The sequence below is a fragment of the Oncorhynchus mykiss genome, chromosome 29 (genome assembly GCF_057628025.1).
Source record: "Oncorhynchus mykiss isolate SJ-2025 chromosome 29, ASM5762802v1, whole genome shotgun sequence".
Taxonomy (NCBI): Eukaryota; Metazoa; Chordata; class Actinopteri; order Salmoniformes; family Salmonidae; genus Oncorhynchus; species Oncorhynchus mykiss.
Window position 1 is genome coordinate 17,469,456 of NC_143050.1, and position 24,284 is coordinate 17,493,739.

A 24,284-nucleotide genomic window follows, 5' to 3' on the forward strand; every position below is an offset into this window, starting at 1 on the left:
ATTCTCCTGTCAACTCTGCCAATACAAGAGGCATTTGTTCACACCTGATGAATAGCTGCTGATTGTCCTTAAAACTCTTGACATATTTTATAAAGGATTCAGTCAATTTGGTGGAGAATGAAAAGGACTGTTGCAAGTCTAATCGGATTACTCAAGGTTAGAGCATTGGGCCAGTAAACAAAAGTTTGCTGGTTCGAATACCGGAGCCGACAAGGTGAAAAGTCTGCCGGTGTGCCCTTGAGCACGGCACTTAACCCTAATTGCTCCAGGGGCGCTCTACAATGGCGAGCCTGGCCGTGACCCCATTCCCTGCGGGTGCCTCAGGGGGAGTTGAGATATGCAAAAATTAAAATTAAAAAATCCATTACACACACGTGTATAACAGGACAAATATAAGCACCCCCCCTCCCCAAATGATTATTATTTGTGTTGATCTTAGTCATTGTTTGTCATCTGGTGTTTTCGGGGTGTCCTGACCTGCCGTAGGACGCCAATCTGCTCCATCTCCTCTCTCAGGTGTTCCATCTTCCTCCTCATGGTGAAACTGGGGTCTGACAACTCTTGACGGCTGCTTCGACAGAATGCTACACCAACATATAAGAAACATATAGGTTGTGACCTACAGAAATCACTGAAATTACACATTTAGGGAACTTTCAAACAATGGACCTCTGGGAATACCATTGAGCCCTGCAGAGATGAGATCAGAGTCTAGACCTTTTACTGACCATACTCACAGTCTTCCTTCCAACAATAATTGTAACTTTGGAATGTTCAGACTAGGGCTGTGATGGTCATGGAATTTTGACAAGAATATGGGAAACCCTGTTTAAAAACAGTTGTGACAGTTATTTTCATGACTGTCTTCATCCATAACCATCAGTTACACGGGATATGGTAGTAGGTGCCAGGCGTACAGGTTTGTGTAAAGAACTGCAACAGTTTCCTGTCTGTGTCAAGAATGGTCCACCACCCAAAGGACATCCAACCAACTTGACACAACTGTGGGAAGCATTGGAGTCAACATGGGCCAGCATCCCTGTGCAGCGCTTTCGACACCTTGTAGAGCATGCCCCAACGAATTGAACTGTTCTGAGGAAAAAAGTTGGTGCAACTCAATATTAGGAAGGTTTTCTTCATGTTTTGCAGTGGTGTAAAGTACTTAAGTAAAAATACTTTAAAGTACTACTTAACCCGTTTTTCAGGGTATCTGTACTTAACTTTTTATATTTTTGACAACTTTTACTTTTACTTCATTACATTCCTAAAGAATTTTTTTTTACTTTTTGCTCCATACATTTTCCCTGACACCTAAAAGTACATTTTGAACGCTAAGCAGTACTGGAAAATGGTCCAATTCATGCCCTTATCAAGAGAACATCCCTGGTCATCATATTGCCTCTGACCTGGTGGACTCACACATGCTTCATTTGTAAATTATTGTGCTGGAGTGTGCCACTGGCTATCCACACATTAAAATAACAAGAAAATGGTGCTGTCTGGTTTGCTTAATAAGGAATTTGAAATTATTTTACTTTTGATACTTAACTAAATTTTAGCAATAACATTTACTTTTGATACTTAGGTATATTTAAAACAAAATACTTTTAGACTTAATCAAGTAGTATTTTTACTGGATGACTTTTACTTTTACTTGAGTCATTTTCTATTAAGGTATCTTTACTTTTAGTGAAGTATGACAATTGGGTACTTTTTCCACCACTAATGTTTTGTATACTCAGTGTGTAGCAGTATGTACTAATTATACTATAACTACTTCTAAGGAAATCTCCTTACATGCTGACCACACTGCTCGAGAGTGTGCGCCATTAAGCACATGTTGATTTTGTCCACCCACACCAGATGCGATCAGGACACACAGGTTGAAATATCAAAATGAACTCTGAACAAACTATATTAATTTAGCTATCTAGATTGCTGTTGCTAGCTAATTTGTACTGGGATATAAACGTTGAGTTGTTATTTTACCTGAAATGCACAAGGTCCTCTACTCCGACAATTAATCCACACATAAAAGGGTAAACCGAGTTAGTTTCTAGTCATCTCTCCTCCTTCAGGCTTCTTCTTCTTCTTTGGAATATATGTTGGAAACCAACTTTAAGGTGTATTTCCACCATCAACTGGACTGGAGTGTGAACCTCAGTTCATCTTTCAATCACGCACATGAGTATGTGCTCCTAAGAACCAATGAGGAGATGGGAGAGGCGGAACTTGCAGCGCGTCAAGCATCACAAATAGAGCCAAGTTCTATGCAGACGCTCATTGACGCGCGCGAGCAGTGTGGGTGCAATGATTGAATAACAAGTTGTATACATTTATTTTGCAACGCTCGTGCACATGACATGGGCGGTGTGGTCAGCATGTTAGTGTCCTTTCTGTGGGTTCAACACCACATTGCTTGGATTTTGTAAACAATTTATTAATAGTGAAATACCATGAAAATTCCGCTGAACTCCACCATTTTTCTTGGAAGGAAAGTTGAGAAGGTCGTCTCACACATCATTGTTATCATGGCAACAGAGACAAAGTAATCAAGAACTAAGGTCAAAGGTCCAGTGATTGACCGGGAGTGCAGGACAGATTGCAACTCTGACAGGGACACCATTTTCCTGTTTGTTGGATATCTATGACACCCATTAATAGTTTGTCTTCTCTATTTTACATTTTGTTAAAAGGGAAATCTGCGATTCAAACAAAGCAGTCACCCTGCCACTGAATTGGTAAACAGATGAAGGATGGGGCTGGAGAAATGTAACTACTCTCAAATTCATAGACAGAGCTATGGATGCAAGGACTGACCATGAGATCAAAATGATAGTTTTAACCATGTTTTGAGGCTATACAGTGTTTGTTTACGATGACATTGTTTACAAACAATGGACTAAAAAAGCAAATACGACAGTAGAACTAAGCTCATTAAGCATTTATACATTATTCTTCAAGAATGAATGGGTATACACTGAGTAAAACAAACAGGAACACCTTCCCAATATTTGCACCCCCGCCATCAGAACAGCCTCAATTTGTCGGGGCACGAGTTAAGTAGTACTTTAAAGTACTTTACACCACTGCAAAACATGAAGAAAACCTTCCTAATATTGAGTTGCACCAACTTTTTTCCTCAGAACAGTTCAATTCGTTGGGGCATGCTCTACAAGGTGTCGAAAGCGCTGCACAGGGATGCTGGCCCATGTTGACTACATTGCTTCCGACAGTTGTGTCAAGTTGGTTGGATGTCCTTTGGGTGGTGGACCATTCCTGATACACACAGGAAACCGATGAGCGTGAAAATCCCAGAAGCGTTGCAGTTCTTGACACAAACCAGTGCGCCTGGCACCTGCTACCAAACCTTGTTCAAAGGCCCTTACATTGTTTGTCTTGCCCATTCACCCTCTGAATGACACACATACACAATCCATTTCTCAATTGTCTCAAAGCTTAAAAATCCTTCTCTAACCTGTCCTCGCCTTCATCTACACTGATTGAAGAGGATTTAACAAGTGACATCAATAAGGGATCATAGCATTCCCCTGGAAAAGTCCCAAAAATGTACGTAACAATCACAGATTGCACTTTTAAACAGAGCCTCCCACAAGAAAATGAAGCCTCTAGCACTGAGGCACATGCTTGACACACAGTTGACATTGTAGAGTGCCTTCATAAAGTATTCAGACCCCTTGACTCATTCCACATTTTGTTGTGTTACTGAATAACAAATTGCTGAAATATATTTTTTCTCATCCATCTACACACAATACCCCAAAATGACAAAGTAAAAACTTGTCTTTAGACATTTTTGAAAATGTATTAAATGAAATACAGAATTGTATAATTTACATAAGTATTTACACCCCTGAGTCAATACATGTCTTTCTGGGTAAGTCTCTAAGAGCTTTGCACACCTGGATTGTACAATATTTGCACATTATTATTATTTTAATTCTTCAAGCTCTGTCAAGTTGGTTGCTGATCCTTGCGAAACAGCCATTTTGAAGTATTGTCCTGCTGAAAGATGAATTTGTCTCCCAGTGTCTGTAGGAAAGCAGAATGAGACAGGTTTTCCTCTAGGATTTTGCATGTGCTTAGCTCTATTCTGTTTATTTTTATCCCCCAAAAACTCCCTAGTCCTTGCTGATTGCAAGCATACGCATAACATGATGCAGCCTCCATTGTGTTTGAAAATATAAAGGATGCTACTCAGTGATGTGTTGTGTTTGTCCCAAACATAACACTTTGTATTCAGGACGTGAGGTGAATTTCTTTGCCACATTTTTAGCAGTTCTACTTTAGTGCCTTAATGCAAACAGGATGCATGTTTTGGAATATTTTTTATTCTGTACAGGCTTCCTTCTTTTAACTCTGTCATTTAAGTTAATATTGTGGAGTAACTACAATGTTGTCAATCCATCCTCAGTTTTCTCCTAACACAGCTATTAAAAACTCTGTAACTGTTTTAAATCCCTGAGTGGTTTCCTTCCTCTCCAGCGAGTTAGGAAGGATGCCTGTATCTTTGTCATGATTGGGTGTATTGATAAACCATCCAAAGAGTAAATAACCTTGTAAGGATACCATTTCAAAGGAAACACTTTGAAGTTTGTGGAAATGTGAAAGGAATGAAGTAGAATATAACACAATAGATCTGGTAAAAGATAATACAAAGAAAAAAACAACTGTTTGTTTGTTGTACCATCATCTTTGAAATCAAATCAAATGTATTTATATAGCCCTTCGTACATCAGCTGATATCTCAAAGTGCTGTACAGAAACTAGCCTAAAACCCCAAACAGCAAGCAATGCAGGAGGGCTAGGAAAAACTCCCTAGAAAGGCCAAAACCTAGGAAGAAACCTAGAGAGGAACCAGGCTATGAGGGGTGGCCAGTCCTCTTCTGGCTGTGCCGGGTGGAGATTATAACAGAACATGGCCAAGATGTTCAAATGTTCATAAATTACCAGCATGGTCAAATAATAATGCAAAAGAAAAGCAATAATGTATTATTCAAGCCCAGTTGTAATTTTGATTTTGGGCACTAGATGGCATGTGGTATGGTATGTGCAAAGTTTTAGACTGATCTGATGAACCATTGCATTTCTGTTCAAATATTTGTATCAAGACTGCCCAAATGTGCATAATTTTGTTTATTAATAACTTTTCATGTTCAAAATTGTGCACTCTCTCCAATAGCATGGCATTATTTCACTGTAATAGCTACTGTAAATTGGACAGTGTAATTAGATTAACAAGAATTGAAGCTTTCTGCCAATATCAGATATGTCTATGTCCTGGGAAATGTTCTTGTTACTTACAACCTCATGCTAATCGCATTAGCCTACGTTAGCTCAACCGTCCCGTGGAAGGGACACCGATCTCAAAGAAGTTTTAATAACTTCACCATGCTCAAAGGGATATTCAATGTCTGCTTTTTATATTCTTACCCATCTACCAATAGGTGCCCTTCTTTGCGAGGCATTGGAAAACCTCCCTTGTTTTTGTGGTTGAATCTGTGCTTGGAATTCACTGCTCAACTGAGGGACCTTACAGATAATTGTATTTTTGGGATACAGAGATTAGATATTTGTTTATGACCATGTTAAACAATATTATTAGACACTGACTGAGTCCATGCAACTTACTAAGAACATTTATACTCCTGAACTTATTTAGGCTTGCCATGACATTGTGGTTGAATATTTATTGACTGAAGACATCACAGCTTTTCATTAATTTGTAAAACACTTTAAAACCATAATTCCACTTTGATATTATGGGGTATATAGGCCAGTGACACAAAATCTCAATTTAATCAATTCAGGCTATAACATAACATTTGGAAAAAGTCAAGGGGTGTGCATGGGACAAGCTGTAACAGGTCCATACTTACACAGAATCACTCTATTACTTTCTGGAATGCTATTAATAATATACCCCGCCTCATACTTGCACAACATGTTCAAGCTCATTGCTCCATGTTATCTGTTTTTAAGTTATTTAACGGGTTAAATACCTTAACTTGAAGACATTAAAATGTGTTTATTGTATGTGCGCCACTTAATAAATAAAAGCCAGATAAGGAATGACTGTAACCGCTGAAAGATTTTATTAATTCAGGCTTACCTGATCTTGGCTTCAGACCAAACACTGTGAGGGTGCTGCTGAAATCAGCATTCCGCATCCCCTCCTGCAGACAAAACACATGACAAGTTTATCAGAAAGATAGATCAGACAATTTAGATATTTGCTTAAGTATGTGCTAAAATAATTTGGATGAATGCGATTTTACTGTGCATTTGATTGAATAGCAATTCACACCTCACACTCGTCATTCCCACTGGAGTTTCTTCTGGCACTCTGGCACTTGTACTGTAAGAGAAGACACATCAAGACAGATATTTACTCCATGATCTAGCCTAGAACCTAGTGTAGGCTACTAGCTGAATCCTCTCATATATACTGAACAAAAGTATAAACACAATATGCAGACATTTCAGATTTTACTGAGTTACAGTTCATAGAAGGAAATCAGTCAATTGAAATAAATAAATTAGCCCTAATTTATGGATTTCAAGGGTGGGCCTGTGAAGGCATAGGCCCACCAGCTGGGGAGCCAGGCCCAGCCAATCAGAATGAATTTCCCCCCTTCTTTAATTTCAGCTCATGAAACATGGGACCAACACTGTACATGTTGGGTTTATATTTTTGTTCAGTATAGTAGAACACAGCCCTTTGTCGTCTACCTCCCTGGACAGTCTGGGATGTATTTGTTCCAGCCTGTGAAAGAAAAGTTGTTGATTTCATACAGTGGGGAAAATAAAACCTTGAGTAATATGTCCAGCCATGTAGCAGCCATATTGAGGTATGCATGGGGTAAACACTTGTGCTTGCTCTTGGCATAAGTGCTGCGTCTAAAACAGGGATCATTAAGATTCGGCCATGAGAGAATTTGTTCTTGAGCAGATGGTCAGGTGGCCAGAACACAATTACACATAATTTGTAGACTACAAATTAACCACAAGAAGCCCAAACTGATATAATTTTTGACTAAAACATAATAATTTCAAACCTTGCTTACATTTTTATAAAATCACATATCTCTCTAAATGCGTGGAACAGATTTCCAAAACTAAAATCACTTGGAATTGATTTGCTGGTATTTTTACAGTCTTGTATGTCCAACAATAAAACAAATTAAACTTCTTTAGGCAGTCTCACTAAACACTTTTTTTTAATCACCCAGTACCTAGTATGCTGGAAAGCTGCTTTTGATGGCCAAGGTATCAAGTAAGTAAGACTGCATTGTGAAAGTCATGGTTTCACACCTTAAGATGATCTTTCCTCAGATACTTGTTCCTCCTGCGTTCCTCGTTCTGGTTGAGTACGGGTGGAACCTCTGGCCATTTTGGCTCTGTGTCAGACTCTGACTTTAGACTGCCATCGAAAGAGCAGGAAGAGGACGGCTGAAGAAAGACAAAGTTGAAAGGCCAAAGTACTGGACACTGTACTGATCAAATGGCAATGCAATAATGGACAAAAAAACACTTGGCTTAAGCACCACAAGCCTTCAATATAAATAGATGAAGACTAAAGCCTCCCCTTACATCACTAAAGGTAACAAGGTCACATGCACACCAGTGGAGGCTGCTGATGGGAGAACAGCTCATAAGAATGGAGCAAATGGAATGGCATCAAACACCTGGAAACCAATTGATACCATTCCACTGATTCCGCTCCAGTCATTACCAAAAGTCCGTTCTCCCCAATTAAGGTGCCACCAACCTCCTGTGGTATAAACAGACACATCATCACATGCATGATGATGAGGGTGAGAAAACAAAGGCATGAATGAAATGGGTGACCTCAGAGAAAGCTGTGTCATCATCTGTGAAGTCAGGGTCCTTTTCGGAGAAAGACAGAGAGAAAGAAAATAGGAGTGAAACCGACACCTAAACCAAACACCAAACACACACACACGCACCCGCACACACACACTTTAAAAGTGAAACTGAAAATATGACTGTAAATTTGGCAGATGAGATTAATGAGTGAAAAGAAGGAAATGATTGCTAGTATTACATACCTTAAGGGAACATTTTGACACTTGCCATATGGTTAGTGAGAAAGTCCACATTGCAAATGTACGGTCCCTTACTAGACGTCCGACAACGTTTCTAAAATTCGCGGATAGCGTTGGGCCGTGCAGCAGGGCCGGATCTTCCAGGAAGTCATCAAACGAACTCTCTCGGACATTTGGTTTCTGTATTATAACATTTTCAAATTTTGGTAATTTTGGTAAATCCCACAAGAGGGCAAATGGAATCATATTGCAAATGTATTTTTTTACATTTAAGTTACAGATCCAGTTGCAGCGTGTTCAGACAAATCTTTTTAAAGTGTGCTTCGGAGCTCTGCGAGATTTCTGTGATTTTCTGAAATAACACACACTCACTAAATCCTCCGTAAATAAGTCAGTTCTTAACGTAAAGACTTAAAACTCAAAATTCTATAAGTGCCTACGCCAAGGAGGATATGTGTTCACTTTCAGCTTCCTGTGCCAACCGGAAGTACCTTTAATTGGGGTCATAGGTGCTGTTTTGAAGGGTTAAAAAGGTCTGATCTTTTCAAAACGTTATATGTGTTATTAGGCAACCCTCATGAATTGTAAATCAGTACTTTTTCCCAACAGATGTCAAAGAAAAGCTCTTTCACACACACACACCACACACACACACACAGCAAGGATGGAGTGACAAAGTGCGGTGCTTAAAGACACTCAGAGCCTGCAATGGCATTACCAGAATCTCTAGGCTGTGCCGAGTTCAACGAGATGCCCCGCTTGACCGTAGCTCGCTCGGTCTAAACACAGCGACCATGAGAAAAAGTAGGCCCAAAATGAAGCCTGGCCCTAAATGTAATTTGCTTTTGGGTGACAGTGAGAGAACCGTTAAGGTGAGAAGCACAATTCGACCTCAGGTACGTTCCTGAGGTCCTCCCGATCTGTGCAAGCCTAACCTTGACCGCGTAGCATTAACCCTTAACGGTTAAAATAAGGTGTCTACATCAAACAGTTTTCACTGACTTCTCTCCCCATAGGAATACATTGCCTGCATTCAACCTGAAGCCTATGTGGGTTATGAATGCCGTATGAACCTGTCTTCAATGACAATCCATCAGGCCACTATGAGGTCTACCTGTGTTGATTCTAAGCTTCCTGAAGCAACCGGGAAGTGATTAAATTCACCCTAAAAGTGTTTTGATATATATAACCTGCAATTATGAAAATCACTGCATTCAACCTTGTGTAGATCAGTCAATTATAAACATAAAGACTTAAAACGCAGGATTCTGTAAGAGCCTACCCCAAACAAGATATGTGTTTACTTATAGCTTCCTGTGCCAACTGGAAGTGCCTTAAAATGGTGTCATAGGTGCTGTTTTTAAAACTTCATATGTGTGATTAGGCAACCCTCATGAATTGTAAATCAGTACTTTTTCCCAACAGATGTCAAAGAAAAGCTCTTTCACACACACACACCACACACACACACACAGCAAGGATGGAGTGACAAAGTGCGGTGCTTAAAGACACTCAGAGCCTGCAATGGCATTACCAGAATCTCTAGGCTGTGCCGAGTTCAACGAGATGCCCCGCTTGACCGTAGCTCGCTCGGTCTAAACACAGCGACCATGAGAAAAAGTAGGCCCAAAATGAAGCCTGGCCCTAAATGTAATTTGCTTTTGGGTGACAGTGAGAGAACCGTTAAGGTGAGAAGCACAATTCGACCTCAGGTACGTTCCTGAGGTCCTCCCGATCTGTGCAAGCCTAACCTTGACCGTGTAGCATTAACCCTTAACGGTTAAAATAAGGTGTCTACATCAAACAGTTTTCACTGACTTCTCTCCCCATAGGAATACATTGCCTGCATTCAACCTGAAGCCTATGTGGGTTATGAATGCCGTATGAACCTGTCTTCAATGACAATCCATCAGGCCACTATGAGGTCTACCTGTGTTGATTCTAAGCTTCCTGAAGCAACCGGGAAGTGATTAAATTCACCCTAAAAGTGTTTTGATATATATAACCTGCAATTATGAAAATCACTGCATTCAACCTTGTGTAGATCAGTCAATTATAAACATAAAGACTTAAAACGCAGGATTCTGTAAGAGCCTACCCCAAACAAGATATGTGTTTACTTATAGCTTCCTGTGCCAACTGGAAGTGCCTTAAAATGGTGTCATAGGTGCTGTTTTTAAAACTTCATATGTGTGATTAGGCAACCCTCATGAACAGTAAATCAGTAATTTTTCCCAACAGATGTCAAAGAAAAGCTCTCTCTCTCTCTCTCACACACACACACACACACACACACACACACACACACACACACACACACACACACACACACACACACACACACACAGCAACGATGGAGTGACAAAGTGCGGTGCTTAAAGACACACAGAGCCTGTAATGGCATTTCCATATTCTCAAGGCCGTGCCGAGTTCAACGAGATGCCCCGCTTGACCGTAGCTCGCTCTGAGTGCAGCGACCGTGAAAAAAGTAGGCCCAAAATGAAGCCTGGCCCTAAATTTAATTTGCTTTTGGGTGACAGTGAGAGAACCGTTAAGGTGAGAAGCACAATTCGACCCCAGGTACGTTCCTGAGGTCCTCCCAATCTGTGCAAGCCTAACCTTGACCGTGTGGCATTAACCCTTAACAGTAAATCAGGGTTTTTTGATCTCACAGATTACAATGACATCTCTCCTTATAGGAATACATTGCCTGCTCCCATAAATTCAAACTAGAACCTATGTGGGTTAATATTGCCTTATGAACCTGTCTTCGATGACAATCCATCAGGCCACTATGAGGTCTACCTGTGTTGATTCTAAGCTTCCTGAAGCAACCGGAAGTGGTTAAAATCACACTAAAAGGGTTTTTCCATACCCAAACTGATGTTTGATAGAAATAGTGAATTCAACCCTGTGTAAATCAGTCAGTTCTTAACGTATAGACTTAAAACTCAGGATTCTGTAAAAGCATACTTTTACTTTTAGCTTCCTCTGCCAACCGGAAGTGCCATAAATGTTGTCATAGGGGCTGTTTCAAAGGGTTAAAAAAGTCAAAAAAGTCAAAAGCGATTAGGCAACCCTCATGAACTGTAAAACAGTCATTTCTCCCATAAAATTTCCAAGAAAAACTCACACACACACACACATACAGCTTGGACAGAGGGACACAGTGTGGTGCGTAGAGACAGACAGCGCCTGCAATAGTTACCTTTGTTCGAACTATTAAATAACCGTTAGACCTAGAGTTCTGAAACTTTAGGAACCTGTTCTAGATCTCAGAAGGTTCTCGGACCGAGAAACAGCCTCGTACATTTGCAATGACTTCAATTCATTTTGACCATTACGAAAATGACGACATTTAGAAAAGTCCCAGAGTCGCAAGACTAGGTGCATTGAAAATGGCTCGGCCCATAGAGAAGGACCCCAATGTTTCTGTCCGATAGCTCATTCAAGGACCCCGTAGCAAGGCATGGAAAAAAGTGGATTTTCAGCACCAATTAAGGTCTTGCTCGGGTACCGAATGACCTATCGAGCCGAAACTTGGGATTCGGGGTCCCCTCAGCTAATGTCAGGTCCAGTTCGGACCTGCAGCTAGAACGTAACTATGTGTTTTACGTTTTTGTTATGGTTTGAACAGAAGGCGATGTGAATTTTGGGCCTGCTCTGAAATATGTGATAGTTGGCTTCTAAACGAGTTGGAAAAAGTGGGTGTGGTGTCAGTTTGTATCAGTTTGGTGTCAAAATGACATCTAATTGACTAATGGACGGTGACTTGCTGGCTGACTTTTGTCCATTTGCAATATGTTTAAACAGTGAGGTACCATCACCAAAATGACATTCTGAAATCAACTCCAACGATCGATGGAGAGGAACCAGAAACACTGCCCGGCCATCCTGAGTTCATCGGGCCAGTCAATTTCGCATTCCTGCAGGATTTTTGAGCATGACAAATTTGTGATGGTAAATGCCCATTGAAACATATTGCAAATGCACAGTGCAATGGAAATAATGAATTGCTTGTTTCCTGTAGAAAACAGAAGGTACAGAAAGTCCAGTTCCTTACCTGCCCACTCAGCACTGACGGTCCACTGCTCCCTTCATCCAGAGAGGCACTGCGAGGGAGACAGGAAAACACACCGACTCACTCTGTCACACATACAAACTTATATTCATGTAAGCCTTATTTACAGTTTACTGGAGAAATTGGCTCATCATCAGAAGGCAGCCAACAATAAAAAACACCAGACAGACACAATGGAGTTTTTTACTTTAAACACCTTACTCATCATCCTCATACAGTATGATTTGTGCCTACTCATACTCTTTTCATAGTAATTACTCATCGTAATAACTACACTATGACAACATCCTATAACATCAGTCATGGGGCCAGTTTCAACAGAGCATGGATGGACCATGCTTTTTAGTCCATAACTAAACTTGGTTAGTTTTATGCAACCGAACCATGGTCTCGTTGATACGGCATACAGTAGTCACCTGTCAGAGCAGAGTGAGGGGCAGAAGTCATGTGGACATCTATAAGTACCTAGGTGTCTGGCTAGACTGTAAACTCTCCTTCCAGACTCATATCAAATATCTCCAATCGAAAATCAAATCTAGAGTCGGCTTTCTATTCCGCAACAAAGCCTCCTTCACTCACGCCGCCAAACTTACCCTAGTAAAACTGACTATCCTACCGATCCTCGACTTCGGCGATGTCATCTACAAAATTGCTTCCAACACTCTACTCAGCAGTTTATCACAGTGCCATCCGTTTTGTCACTAAAGCACCTTATACCACCCACCACTGCGACCTGTATGCTCTAGTCGGCTGGCCCTCGCTACATATTCGTCGCTAGACTCACTGGCTCCAGGTCATCTACAAGTCCATGCTAAGTAAAGCTCCGCCTTATCTCAGTTCACTGGTCACGATGGCAACACCCACCCGTAGCACGCGCTCCAGCAGGTGTATCTCACTGATCATCCCTAAAGCCAACACCTCATTTGGCCGCCTTTCGTTCCAGTTCTCTGCTGCCTGTGACTGAAACGAATTGCAAAAATCGCTGAAGTTGGAGACTTTTATCTCCTTCACCAACTTCAAACATCTGCTATCTGAGCAGCTAACCGATCGCTGCAGCTGTACATTGTCTATCGGTAAATAGCCCACCCATTTTTACCTACCTCATCCCCATACTGTTTTTATTTATTTACTTTTCTGCTCTTTTGCACACTCTACCTGTACATGACCATCTGATAATTTATCACTCCAGTGTTAATCTGCAACATTTTAATTATTCGCCTACCTCCTCATGCCTTTTGCACACAATGTACAGTGCCTTGCGAAAGTATTCGGCCCCCTTGAACTTTGCGACCTTTTGCCACATTTCAGGCTTCAAACATAAAGATATAAAACTGTATTTTTTTGTGAAGAATCAACAACAAGTGGGACACAATCATGAAATGGAACGACATTTATTGGATATTTCAAACTTTTTTAACAAATCAAAAACTGAAAAATTGGGCGTGCAAAATTATTCAGCCCCTTTACTTTCAGTGCAGCAAACTCTCTCCAGAAGTTCAGTGAGGATCTCTGAATGATCCAATGTTGACCTAAATGACTAATGATGATAAATACAGTCCACCTGTGTGTAATCAAGTCTCCGTATAAATGCACCTGCACTGTGATAGTCTCAGAGGTCCGTTAAAAGCGCAGAGAGCATCATGAAGAACAAGGAACACACCAGGCAGGTCCGAGATACTGTTGTGAAGAAGTTTAATGCCGGATTTGGATACAAAAAGATTTCCCAAGCTTTAAACATCCCAAGGAGCACTGTGCAAGTGATAATATTGAAATGGAAGGAGTATCAGACCACTGCAAATCTACCAAAACCTGGCCGTCCCTCTAAACTTTCAGCTCATACAAGGAGAAGACTGATCAGAGATGCAGCCAAGAGGCCCATGATCACTCTGGATGAACTGCAGAGATCTACAGCTGAGGTGGGAGACTCTGTCCATAGGACAACAATCAGTCGTATATTGCACAAATCTGGCCTTTATGGAAGAGTGGCAAGAAGAAAGCCATTTCTTAAAGATATCCATAAAAAGTGTAGTTTAAAGTTTGCCACAAGCCACCTGGGAGACACACCAAACATGTGGAAGAAGGTGCTCTGGTCAGATGAAACCAAAATTGAACTTTTTGGCAACAATGCAAAACGTTATGTTTGGCGTAAAAGCAACACAGCTGAACACACCATCCCCACTGTCAAACATGGTGGTGGCAGCATCATGGTTTGGGCCTGCTTTTCTTCAGCAAGGACAGGGAAGATGGTTAAAATTGATGGGAAGATGGATGGAGCCAAATACAGGACCATTCTGGAAGAAAACCTGATGGAGTCTGCAAAAGACCTGAGACTGGGACGGAGATTTGTCTTCCAACAAGACAATGATCCAAAACATAAAGCAAAATCTACAATGGAATGGTTCAAAAATAAACATATCCAGGTGTTAGAATGGCCAAGTCAAAGTCCAGACCTGAATCCAATCGAGAATCTGTGGAAAGAACTGAAAACTGCTGTTCACAAATGCTCTCCATCCAACCTCACTGAGCTCGAGCTGTTTTGCAAGGAGGAATGGGAAAAAATGTCAGTCTCTCGATGTGCAAAACTGATAGAGACATACCCCAAGCGACTTACAGCTGTAATCACAGCAAAAGGTGGCGCTACAAAGTATTAACTTAAGGGGGCTGAATAATTTTGCACGCCCAATTCTTCAGTTTTTGATTTGTTAAAAAAGTTTGAAATATCCAATAAATGTCTTTCCACTTCATGATTGTGTCCCACTTGTTGTTGATTCTTCACAAAAAAATACAGTTTTATATCTTTATGTTTGAAGCCTGAAATGTGGCAAAAGGTCGCAAAGTTCAAGGGGGCCGAATACTTTCGCAAGGCACTGTATATAGACTCTTTTTTTTCTACTGTGTTATTGACTTGTTAATTGTTTACTCCATGTGTAACTCTGTGTTGTTGTCTGTTCACACTGCTATGCTTTATCTTGGCCAGTTCGCAGTTGCAAATGAGAACTTGTTCTCAACTAGCCTACCTGGTTATTAAATAAAGGTGAAATAAAAAAATAAAAAAATAAAAATGTGTTTAGGCAGAGCTGTGCTGTACGTACGTACCTGCGGATGGCCTGGCAGGGGGACCTCTGTTTGCTACTGGAGCTGCCAGAGTGACTGAGGAACCTGGACAGGTAAACAGAGGATGCAATAAGGCCAGAGGAGGTGTGGTATATGGTCAATATACCACGGCTAAGGGCTGTTCTTAAGCATGATGCAAAGTGGTGCCTGGACACAGCCCTTAGCTGTGGTATATTGGCCATATACCACAACCCCCGAGGTGCCTTATTGCTATTATAAACTGGTTACCAAAGTAATTAGAGCCATAAGACTCCTGAACATCTAATCAAATGGCTACCCAGACTATTTGCATTCCCCCCCCCCCTCTTTTACACCGCTGCTACTCTCTGTTATCATCTATGCATAGATAACTCTACCTACATGTACATATTACCTCAACTAACAGGTGCCCACGCACATTGACTCTGTACCGGTACCCTCCTGTATATAGTCTCACTATTGTTATTTTACTGCTGCTCTTTAATTACTTGTTACTTTTATTTATTATTCTTATCCGTATTTTTTTTTAACTGCATTGTTTGTTAGGGGCTCATAAGTAAGCATTTCACTGTAAGGTCTACCTACATCTGTTGTATTCGGCGCATGTGACCAATAACATTTGATTTGATTTGAATAAATGTTGTCATACCCGTGGTATACGCAGTGGTGGAAAAATAACTCAATTGTCATACTTACTCAATTGTCATAACTTAATGATACCTTAATGGAAAATTACTCAAGTAAAAGTGAGTCACCCAGTAAAATACTACTTGAGTAAAAGTCCAAGTATTTGGTTTAAAATATATTTTAGTCTCAAAAGTAAATCAAATTGCTAAAATGTACTTAAGTATCAAAAGTATAAACCATTTCAAATTCCTTATATTAGCAAACCAGATGGCACAATTTTCTTTCTTTTGTTTATTGACGGATAGCCAGGGGCACATTCCAACAGTCAGACATCATTTACAAACATAGTATTTGTGTTTAGTGCGTCTGCCAGATCAGAGGCAGTAGGGATCCCTAGGGATGTTCTCTTGATGAGTGTGTGAATTTGACAATTTTCCTGTCAAAATGTAACAGGTACTTTTGGGTGTCAGGGAAAATGTATGGAGTAAAAAGTACATCATTTTCATGAGAAATGAAGTGAAATAAAAAATTGTCAAAAATAGAAATAGTTAAGTAAAGTACAGATACCCCCAAAAAACAACTTAAGAGGTAATTTAAAGTATTTTACTTAAGTACTTTACACCACTGGGTATACAGTCTGATATACCAACTGTGGTATATCAGACTGTATACCCAGTGGTGTAAAGTTTAAGGGCTTAAGGACTCGAACCACCCAGTTCATAAGTAAAGATTAGTTTAATTTCTCTGTTTTTTTTGCAGGCACAATGTGTTCAGACGGTCATGGTATGGTATGGGTTCAGGTGGATTTAAGACCTGGAGACCAACAAATAATATCTCTAATGCAGTGTTTCTTCATTTTGGTCCTGTTTTTGCCTTATTACTACACACCTGGTTCAAGTAAATCAAAACTTGACTTCATGACTGAGGTGATCCTTTGATTCAGCTGTGTAGTGCTAGGGCAAAAACTAAAATGTGTGTCCTGCAGGACCGTAATTAATAAGCACTGCTCTAATGGTGTGCATACATGTCATCTCACAATAAGACAAAAATGTGTTGTTTCAGGCACAGAAACATTTCAAAACAATTTAACACGCACCACCTGAGTCTTGCATACTGTACATATATCCCCCTCCTTTAGCTTTCAAAATCTCACTCTGTCACACATACAGTACCAGTCAAAAGTTTGGACACACCTACTCATTCAAGGGTTTTTCTTTATTTGTACTATTTTCTACATTGTAGAATAGTAGTGAAGACATCAAAACTATGAAATAACACATATGGAATCATGTAGTAACCAAAAAAGTGTTAAACAAATCAAAATATATTTTATATTTTAGATTCTTCAAATTAGCCACCCTTTGATTTGATGACAGCTTTGCACACTCTTGGCATTCTCTCAACCATCTTCATGAGGTAGTCACCTGGAATGAATTTCAATTAACAGATGTGTCTTGTTAAAAGTTATTTTGTGGAATTTCCTTCTTCCAGTGTTGTGACAAGGTAGGGGTGGTATATAGAAGATAGCCCTATTTGGTAAAAGACCAAGTCCATTTATGGCAAAAACAGCTCAAATAAGCAAAGAGAAATGATAGTCCATCATGAGAGTCTATCATTACTTTAAGACATGAAAGTCAGTCAATGCGGAACATTTCAAGAACTTTGAAAGTTTCTTCATGAGCAGTCACAAAAACCATGAAGCACTCTGATGAAACTGGCTCTCATGAGGACCACCACAGGAAAGACCCAGAGTTACCTCTGCTGCAGAATATACGTTCATTAGAGTTACCAGCCTCAGAAAATGCAGCCCAAATAAATGCTTCACAGAGTTCAAGTAACAAACACATCAACATCAACTGTTCAGAGGAGACTGCGTGAATCAGGCCTTCATGGTTGAATTGCTGCAAAGAAACCACTACTGAAGGACACCAATAAGAAGAGACTTGCTTGGGTCAAGAAACACAAGCAATGGACATTAGACCAGTGGAAATCTGTCCTTTGGTCTGATGAGTCCAAATCCAACCGCTGTTGTGTCTTTGAGAGATGCGAGTAGGTCAACTGATGATCTCTGCATGTGTGGTTCCCAACATTAAGAATGGAGGACGAGGTGTGATGGTGTGGGGGTGCTTTGCTGGTCCCATCTGTTCTGTTTTGCGCTTAGTGGGACTATTATTTGTTTTTCAATAGAACAATGACCCAACACACCTCCAGGCTGTGTAAGGGCTATTTGACAAAGAAGGAGAGTGATGGAGTGCTGCATCAGATGACCTGTCCTCCACAATCACCTGAACTCAACCCAATTGAAATGGTTTGGTATGAGTTGGACTGCAGAGTGAAGGAAAAGCAGCCAACAAGTGCTCAGGATATGTAGGAACTTCTTCAGGGAAAAAGCATTCCAGATGAAGCTGGTTAAGAGAATGCCAAAAGTGTGCAAAGCTGTCATCAAGGAAAAAGGTAGCTGGGAATACTTTGAAGAATGTCAAATATAAAATATATTTTGATTTGTTTAACACCTTTTTGGTTACTACATGATTCCATGTGTTATTTCATTGTTTTGATGTCTTCACTATTATTCTACAATGTATAAAATAGTAAAAAATAAATAAAGAAAAACCCTTGAATGAGTAGGTGTGTCCAAACTTTTGACTGGTACTGTATCTCTCTCTCTACCTGTGTGCTCGGCCGGCAACCCTCCTTCGATGAATTAGACTCTCTGCTCTACAAATTAAGGACCGTCGTCTAGTAGCCACACATCATGTGTGCATCAATCAGGTCCAAGGAAGTGGCGAGGTTGGGGAGCAGGAGATGGATGAAGCAGGGAGGGAAGAAGAGAGAATGGGGGAACAAATGACGGGGAGGGTTGTTAAATGCAGAGCGAGAAGAGAGATAGTTAGAGCGTGGTGATGGAGTAACTTCAGGAGAGAAAGGAGCAGTAACATGTCTGGAAATCACCTAAGGTCTGCCTATACAATGGACAAAATGCAGAGAATATAGAATAACCCAATACAAAATAAATGATAACATGTACTTTTCACATATCACCTGCTGTCTACAACAGCTATGGCTGGCTCTCACTGACTACTGATTGTAAGTAAGCTACACTGAACAAAAATATCAAATGCAACATTAAACAATTTCAAAGATTTTACCAAGTTACAGTTAATTTAAGGAAATCAGTCCGCTGCAATAAATTCATTAGGCCATAATCTATGGATTTCACATGACTGGGAATACAGATATGCATTCGATGGTCACAGATATCTTTAAAAAAGTAGGGCCGTGGATCAGAAACAGTCAGTATCTGGTGTGACCACCATTTGTCTCATGCAGCACATCTCCTTCACATAGAGTTGATCAGGCTGTTGATTGTGGCCTGTAGAATGTTGTCCCACTCCTCTTCAATGGCTGTGAGAAGTTGCTGGATATTGACGGGAACTGGAACACAATGTCGTAAACAATCAAGAGCACCCCAAACATGCTCAATGGGTGACATGTCTAGTGAGTATGCGAGCCATGGAAGAACTGGGACATTTTCAACTTCCAGGAATTGTGTACAGATCCTTACGATATGGGGCTGTGCATTATCATGCTGAAGCATGAGTTGATGGCGGCAGATGAATGGCACGACTATGGGCCTCAGGATCTCGTCACGGTATCTCTATGTATTCAAATTTCCATCGATAAAATGCAATTGCGTTCGTTGTCTGTAGCTTATGCCTGACCATACCATAACCCCACCACCGCCATGGGGCACTCTGTTCACAACACTGACATCAGCAAACCGCTCGCCCACACGACGCCATCTGACCGGTACAGTTGAAACCAGGATTCAGCAGTCAAGAGCACACATCTCCAGCATGCCAGTGACCATTGAAGGTGAGCATTTACCCACTGAAGCCGCACTGCAGTCTGGTCAAGACCATACATGTATACATGTGGTCTGCGGTTTAGACGCCGGTTGGATGGACTGCCAAATGCCTTAAAATTACGTTGGAGGCGGCTTATGGTAGAAAAATGTACATTCAGTTCTCTGGCAACAGCTCCGGTGGACATTCCTGCAGTCAGCATGCCAATTGCATGCTCCCTCATGGGACCAACACTTTACATGTTGCATTTATATTTTTGTTCAGTATATAATGCATTTGGAAAGTATTCAGACCCCTGGACTTTTTACACATTTTGTTACGTTACAGCCTTATTCTAAAATGAATTAAATAATTTTCCCCCTCATCAATCTACACACAATACCCAAATATGACAAAGCAAAAACAGTTTTTTTTTTTTACATTTTTGAAGATTTAATACAAATTAAAAACTGAAATATGACATTTATATAAGTATTCAGACCAATTTCTCAGTACTTTGTTGAAGCACCTTTAGCAGCGATTACAGCCTCGAGTCTTCTTGGGTATGACGCTACAAGCTTGGCACGCCTGTATTGCAAACTGGTGAGGGTCCAAAAAGGTGACACTTTTTTGCACGTTATCATGCAAAAAATCCCTGCTAGGGGGAAATGCAGGTTAACTAATTAAACAAAGATCTACATGATCACATAATCAGTCTCTGTGTGTAAAATAAAGTGTTTAAGCTAACTCGCAGCTAAAAAATGAAAATAAAGCAATCCAATGTTATTTGTTGCCTAGACTTTATTGCAAATGACACTCAAGTCTTGAGAAAAAAACAATACACTACTATTGCAGTTAGCCATGACAGCATTTATAATAGACCGCTTGTGACCACACACATCCAAATATTGCACTTGGGAAAAAAACATCTTAAAGTAGAAATAGAATGAAACAAACAGGCATTCTATTTTTGCTCTATTATAGTGGCCACTATAGTAGACATAGATCAAGCGCACAAGGCTACATGTGTGCAAAAATAACGTTCACCAGATAAAACAATGAATATTCCGCCTCACTCACACACAAGTGTTACTGTCAAATTCAACACAACAAAAGCAGTATCTTTGGGCTACACATTATTACATTGTACACTTTCTGCCTGTGGACATCGGTTCTACAACGTGCCAGTAGAGCATGATACCCTTTGTTGGCATAATTGATCACTTTCAGGCAGAGAGTACACCTGGCATACCCCTGTATTGAAAAAGTTAGAAAGAGGGAAAGTGTGTGGTGTTCCTTTCACCTCTACAGTGAAATCCAGCTTAAACCAGGCCCAGCTCCACTTCATCCCTGTATCCACTTGCTTAATACTGTAATGACCTGACTAGATCATAAAGGAACAATTGTCCAGACAGAGGCTTGAGTTTACGAATTGACTGTTTATTAACCCAACTTCACACAGGCTACTGTTTGGCTGTAGCCCACGCCAAATAAACGAAGGATACTCCACAAACCAACCGTGAGCTTCTCTTGTGAAGCCCAGACGTAAGAGAAAGAATAATGGCTAAACCTAGTCTTAACTTCCAATGCTCCATCCCCCTGCCCAACCCCCCTCCATGCCAACCACCAGGATGCCCGGCATCAGAACATTCCAGGCATTCCCATGATTGGCAGATAGCAGGTTGATTGGCATGTCGGACACCGTGAACACTGGGTACTGGTAAGTACAACACAACCAACTAATTGCCTAAACCATAACACACTGTGCGGGTTGCTACAATACTTAATTAATAACCTCTTTGGGCTGAGATCCCGCTAACGGGATCGATATGACAACAGCCAGTGAAAGTGCAGGGCGCCAAATACAAAACAATAGAAATTCCATAATTAAAATTCCTCAAACATACAAGAATTTTACACCATTTTAAAGATACCATTCTTGTTAATCCCATCACAGTGTCCAATTTCAAAAAGGCTTTACGACGAAAGCAAACCAAACGATTATGTTAGGTCAGAGCCAAGTCACAGAAAAAACAGCCAAAGAGAGGAGTCACAAAAAGCAGAAATAGAGATACATTAATCACTAACCTTTGATGATCTTCATCAGATGACACTCATAGGACTTCATGTTACACAATACATGTATGTTTTGTTCGATAAAGTTCATATTTATATAAAAAAATCTCAGTATACATTGGCGCGTATACATTCAGTAGTTCCAAAACATCCAGTGATTTTGCAGAGAGCCACATCAATCTACAGAAATACTCATAATAAATATTGATAAAAGATACATCTATTATGCACGGAATTATAGATACACTTCTCCTTAATGCAACTGCTGTGTCAGATTCCAAAAAAGCTTTACCAAAAAAGCACACCGTGCAATTATCTGAGTACGGCGCTCAGAGACCAAAACAACCCAAACAGATATCCGCCATGTTGTGTAGTCAACAGAAGTCAGAAATGGCATTATAAATATTCACTTACCTTTGATGATCTTCATCAGGCTGCACTCCCAGGAATCCCAGTTCCACAATAAATGTTTGTTTTGTTCGATAATGTCCATCATTTATGTCCAAATACCTCCTTTTTGTTTGCGCGTTTAGCCCAGTAATCCAAATTCATGACGCGTGATCACTAGAAGCAGAAGAAAAGTCAAAAAGTACTGTTACAGTCCGTAGAAACATGTCAAGCGATGTATAGAATCAATCTGTAGGATGTTTTTAACATAAATCTTCAATAATGTTCCAACCGGAGAATTCCTTTGTCTTCAGAAATGCAATGGAACTCAAGCTAACTCTCACGTGAATGAGCGTGGCCGGCATGTGGCTCTCTGGCAGACCTCTGACTCATTCCCCTCTCATTTGCCCCCACTTCACAGTAGATGCATCAAACAAGGATCTAAAGACTGTTGACATCTAGTGGAAGCCTTAGGAAGTGCAATTTGACCCCATAGACACTGTGCATTCGATAGGGAATGAGTTGAAAAACTACAAACCTCAGATTTCCCACTTCCTGGTTGGATTTTTCCTCGGGTTTTGGCCTGCCATATGAGTTCTGTTATACTCACAGACATCATTCAAACAGTTTTAGAAACTTCAGAGTGTTTTCTATCCAAATCTATAATATGCATATATTAGCAACTGGGCCTGAGTAGCAGACAGTTTACTCCGGGCACCTTATTCATCCAAGCTACTCAATACTGCCCCCAGCCATAACAAGTTTTTAACAAGCAACGCCTCATTTTCACCTAATTCTCTCATTCTGAAAATTAACCACAGACTTTAGAGGGAAAACATCAGTTCACAGATAGCAGTTATTTCTTTAGCTAGTTAACATTTCACACAGATTGCAAGGGTCCAGTAAACAACTAACGTAATGCGTTATAACTTGAGGAACGGCAAGGAGTCGTACATCAGTTAATACTGTAGCGAATTGGTTAGGTTAATGTTACTAACGTTAGCGCATCGGATGTTGTAGCTGTCTGACTTTATTAGCCAGCTAACTTTCACACCATGAACTCAATTATTTGATCAGTTATGTTGGCTAACGTTGCTCAATATTTCTCTGGCTAGCTAACGGAGAATTCAATCTAGGTAGCAAGATACTTAACAATGCTAACAATACTTGTTCCACCACACTTTCCACCTCACCTCAAACTTTCCAAATGCCAGTTGTTTTTAGGTTACAGCTCATTAAGTACGCTTCATCACCTTCTCGTCCCCGTCTCTGTGGTCAGGCTTCTCACCTACCTCTTCATTATCTTTCAGGGGACGCGCTGCTGTAACTGGCAAACTGCCATTCCACTCTCCTGCTGTCTTCCCAGAGTACGCGCTGATGCTGTAACTAGCAATATGGTTGTCTCTTCTCTCTCTTCTCTCTTCAGTCGCGTGCTGCATTCTGTTGTTATGTGGACGATTGGCTGAGCCTTGGATATAGCCAGCATTGCTCCAAATGCATATCACTCCCAAACTTTTCTCAACGTATCTACACAAATCACATAGGTCACCTATTTTGGATTCAAAACAGCGAATTTTGCTGAAAGGTGACTAGTTTGCATCCCTGGTATTTGGGGAGTTCATCCCATTCTTCTCTGCAAATCTTCTCAAGCTCTATCAGGTTGGATGGGGAGCGTCGCTGCACAGATATTTTCAGGAGTCCAGGCTCTGGCTGGGCCACTCAAGGACATTCAGAGACATGTCCCGAAGCAACTCCGGCGTTGTCTTGGCTGTGAGCTTAGGTTCGTTGTCCCGTTGGAAGGTAAAGCTTCGCCGCAGTTTGAGGTCCTGAGCGCTCTAGAGCAGGTTTTCATCAAGGATTTCTCTATACTTTGCTCCGTTCATCTTTCCCTCGATCCTGACTAGTCTCCCAGTCCCTGCCACTGAAAAACATCCGCACTGCAGGGATGGTGTCACGTTTCCTCCAGACGTGATGCTTGGCATTCAGGCCAAAGGGTTCAATCTTGGTTTCTTCCGACCAGAGAATCTTGTTTCTCATGGTCTGAGAGTCCTTTAGGTACCTTCTGGAAAACTCTAAGCGGACTGT

The 24,284-nt window shown here is 40.7% G+C and overlaps 1 protein-coding gene across 7 annotated transcripts in view; it reads right to left on the reverse strand.

The window, feature by feature from the left end:
- The window catches only part of LOC110509412 (leucine-rich repeat and calponin homology domain-containing protein 2), an 80,425-nt gene that overhangs the window by 13,898 nt on the left and 42,243 nt on the right, over nucleotides 1-24,284 (reverse strand). The window contains exons 12-19 of one of the 7 annotated variants that reach the window (XM_036968345.2): nucleotides 18,562-18,630; nucleotides 15,268-15,330; nucleotides 12,154-12,202; nucleotides 7,873-7,911; nucleotides 7,336-7,473; nucleotides 6,329-6,379; nucleotides 6,134-6,197; nucleotides 478-584 (exon numbers count right to left, since the gene is read on the reverse strand). In XM_036968345.2, the coding sequence (XP_036824240.2) occupies nucleotides 478-584; nucleotides 6,134-6,197; nucleotides 6,329-6,379; nucleotides 7,336-7,473; nucleotides 7,873-7,911; nucleotides 12,154-12,202; nucleotides 15,268-15,330; nucleotides 18,562-18,630 (580 nt within the window). Of the gene's footprint in view, nucleotides 1-477; nucleotides 585-6,133; nucleotides 6,198-6,328; nucleotides 6,380-7,335; nucleotides 7,474-7,872; nucleotides 7,912-12,153; nucleotides 12,203-15,267; nucleotides 15,331-18,561; nucleotides 18,631-20,163; nucleotides 22,377-24,284 lie in introns of those variants that run through there. The other 6 variants (XM_036968346.2, XM_036968347.2, XM_090226672.1 and 3 more) reach the window with 6 other exon arrangements.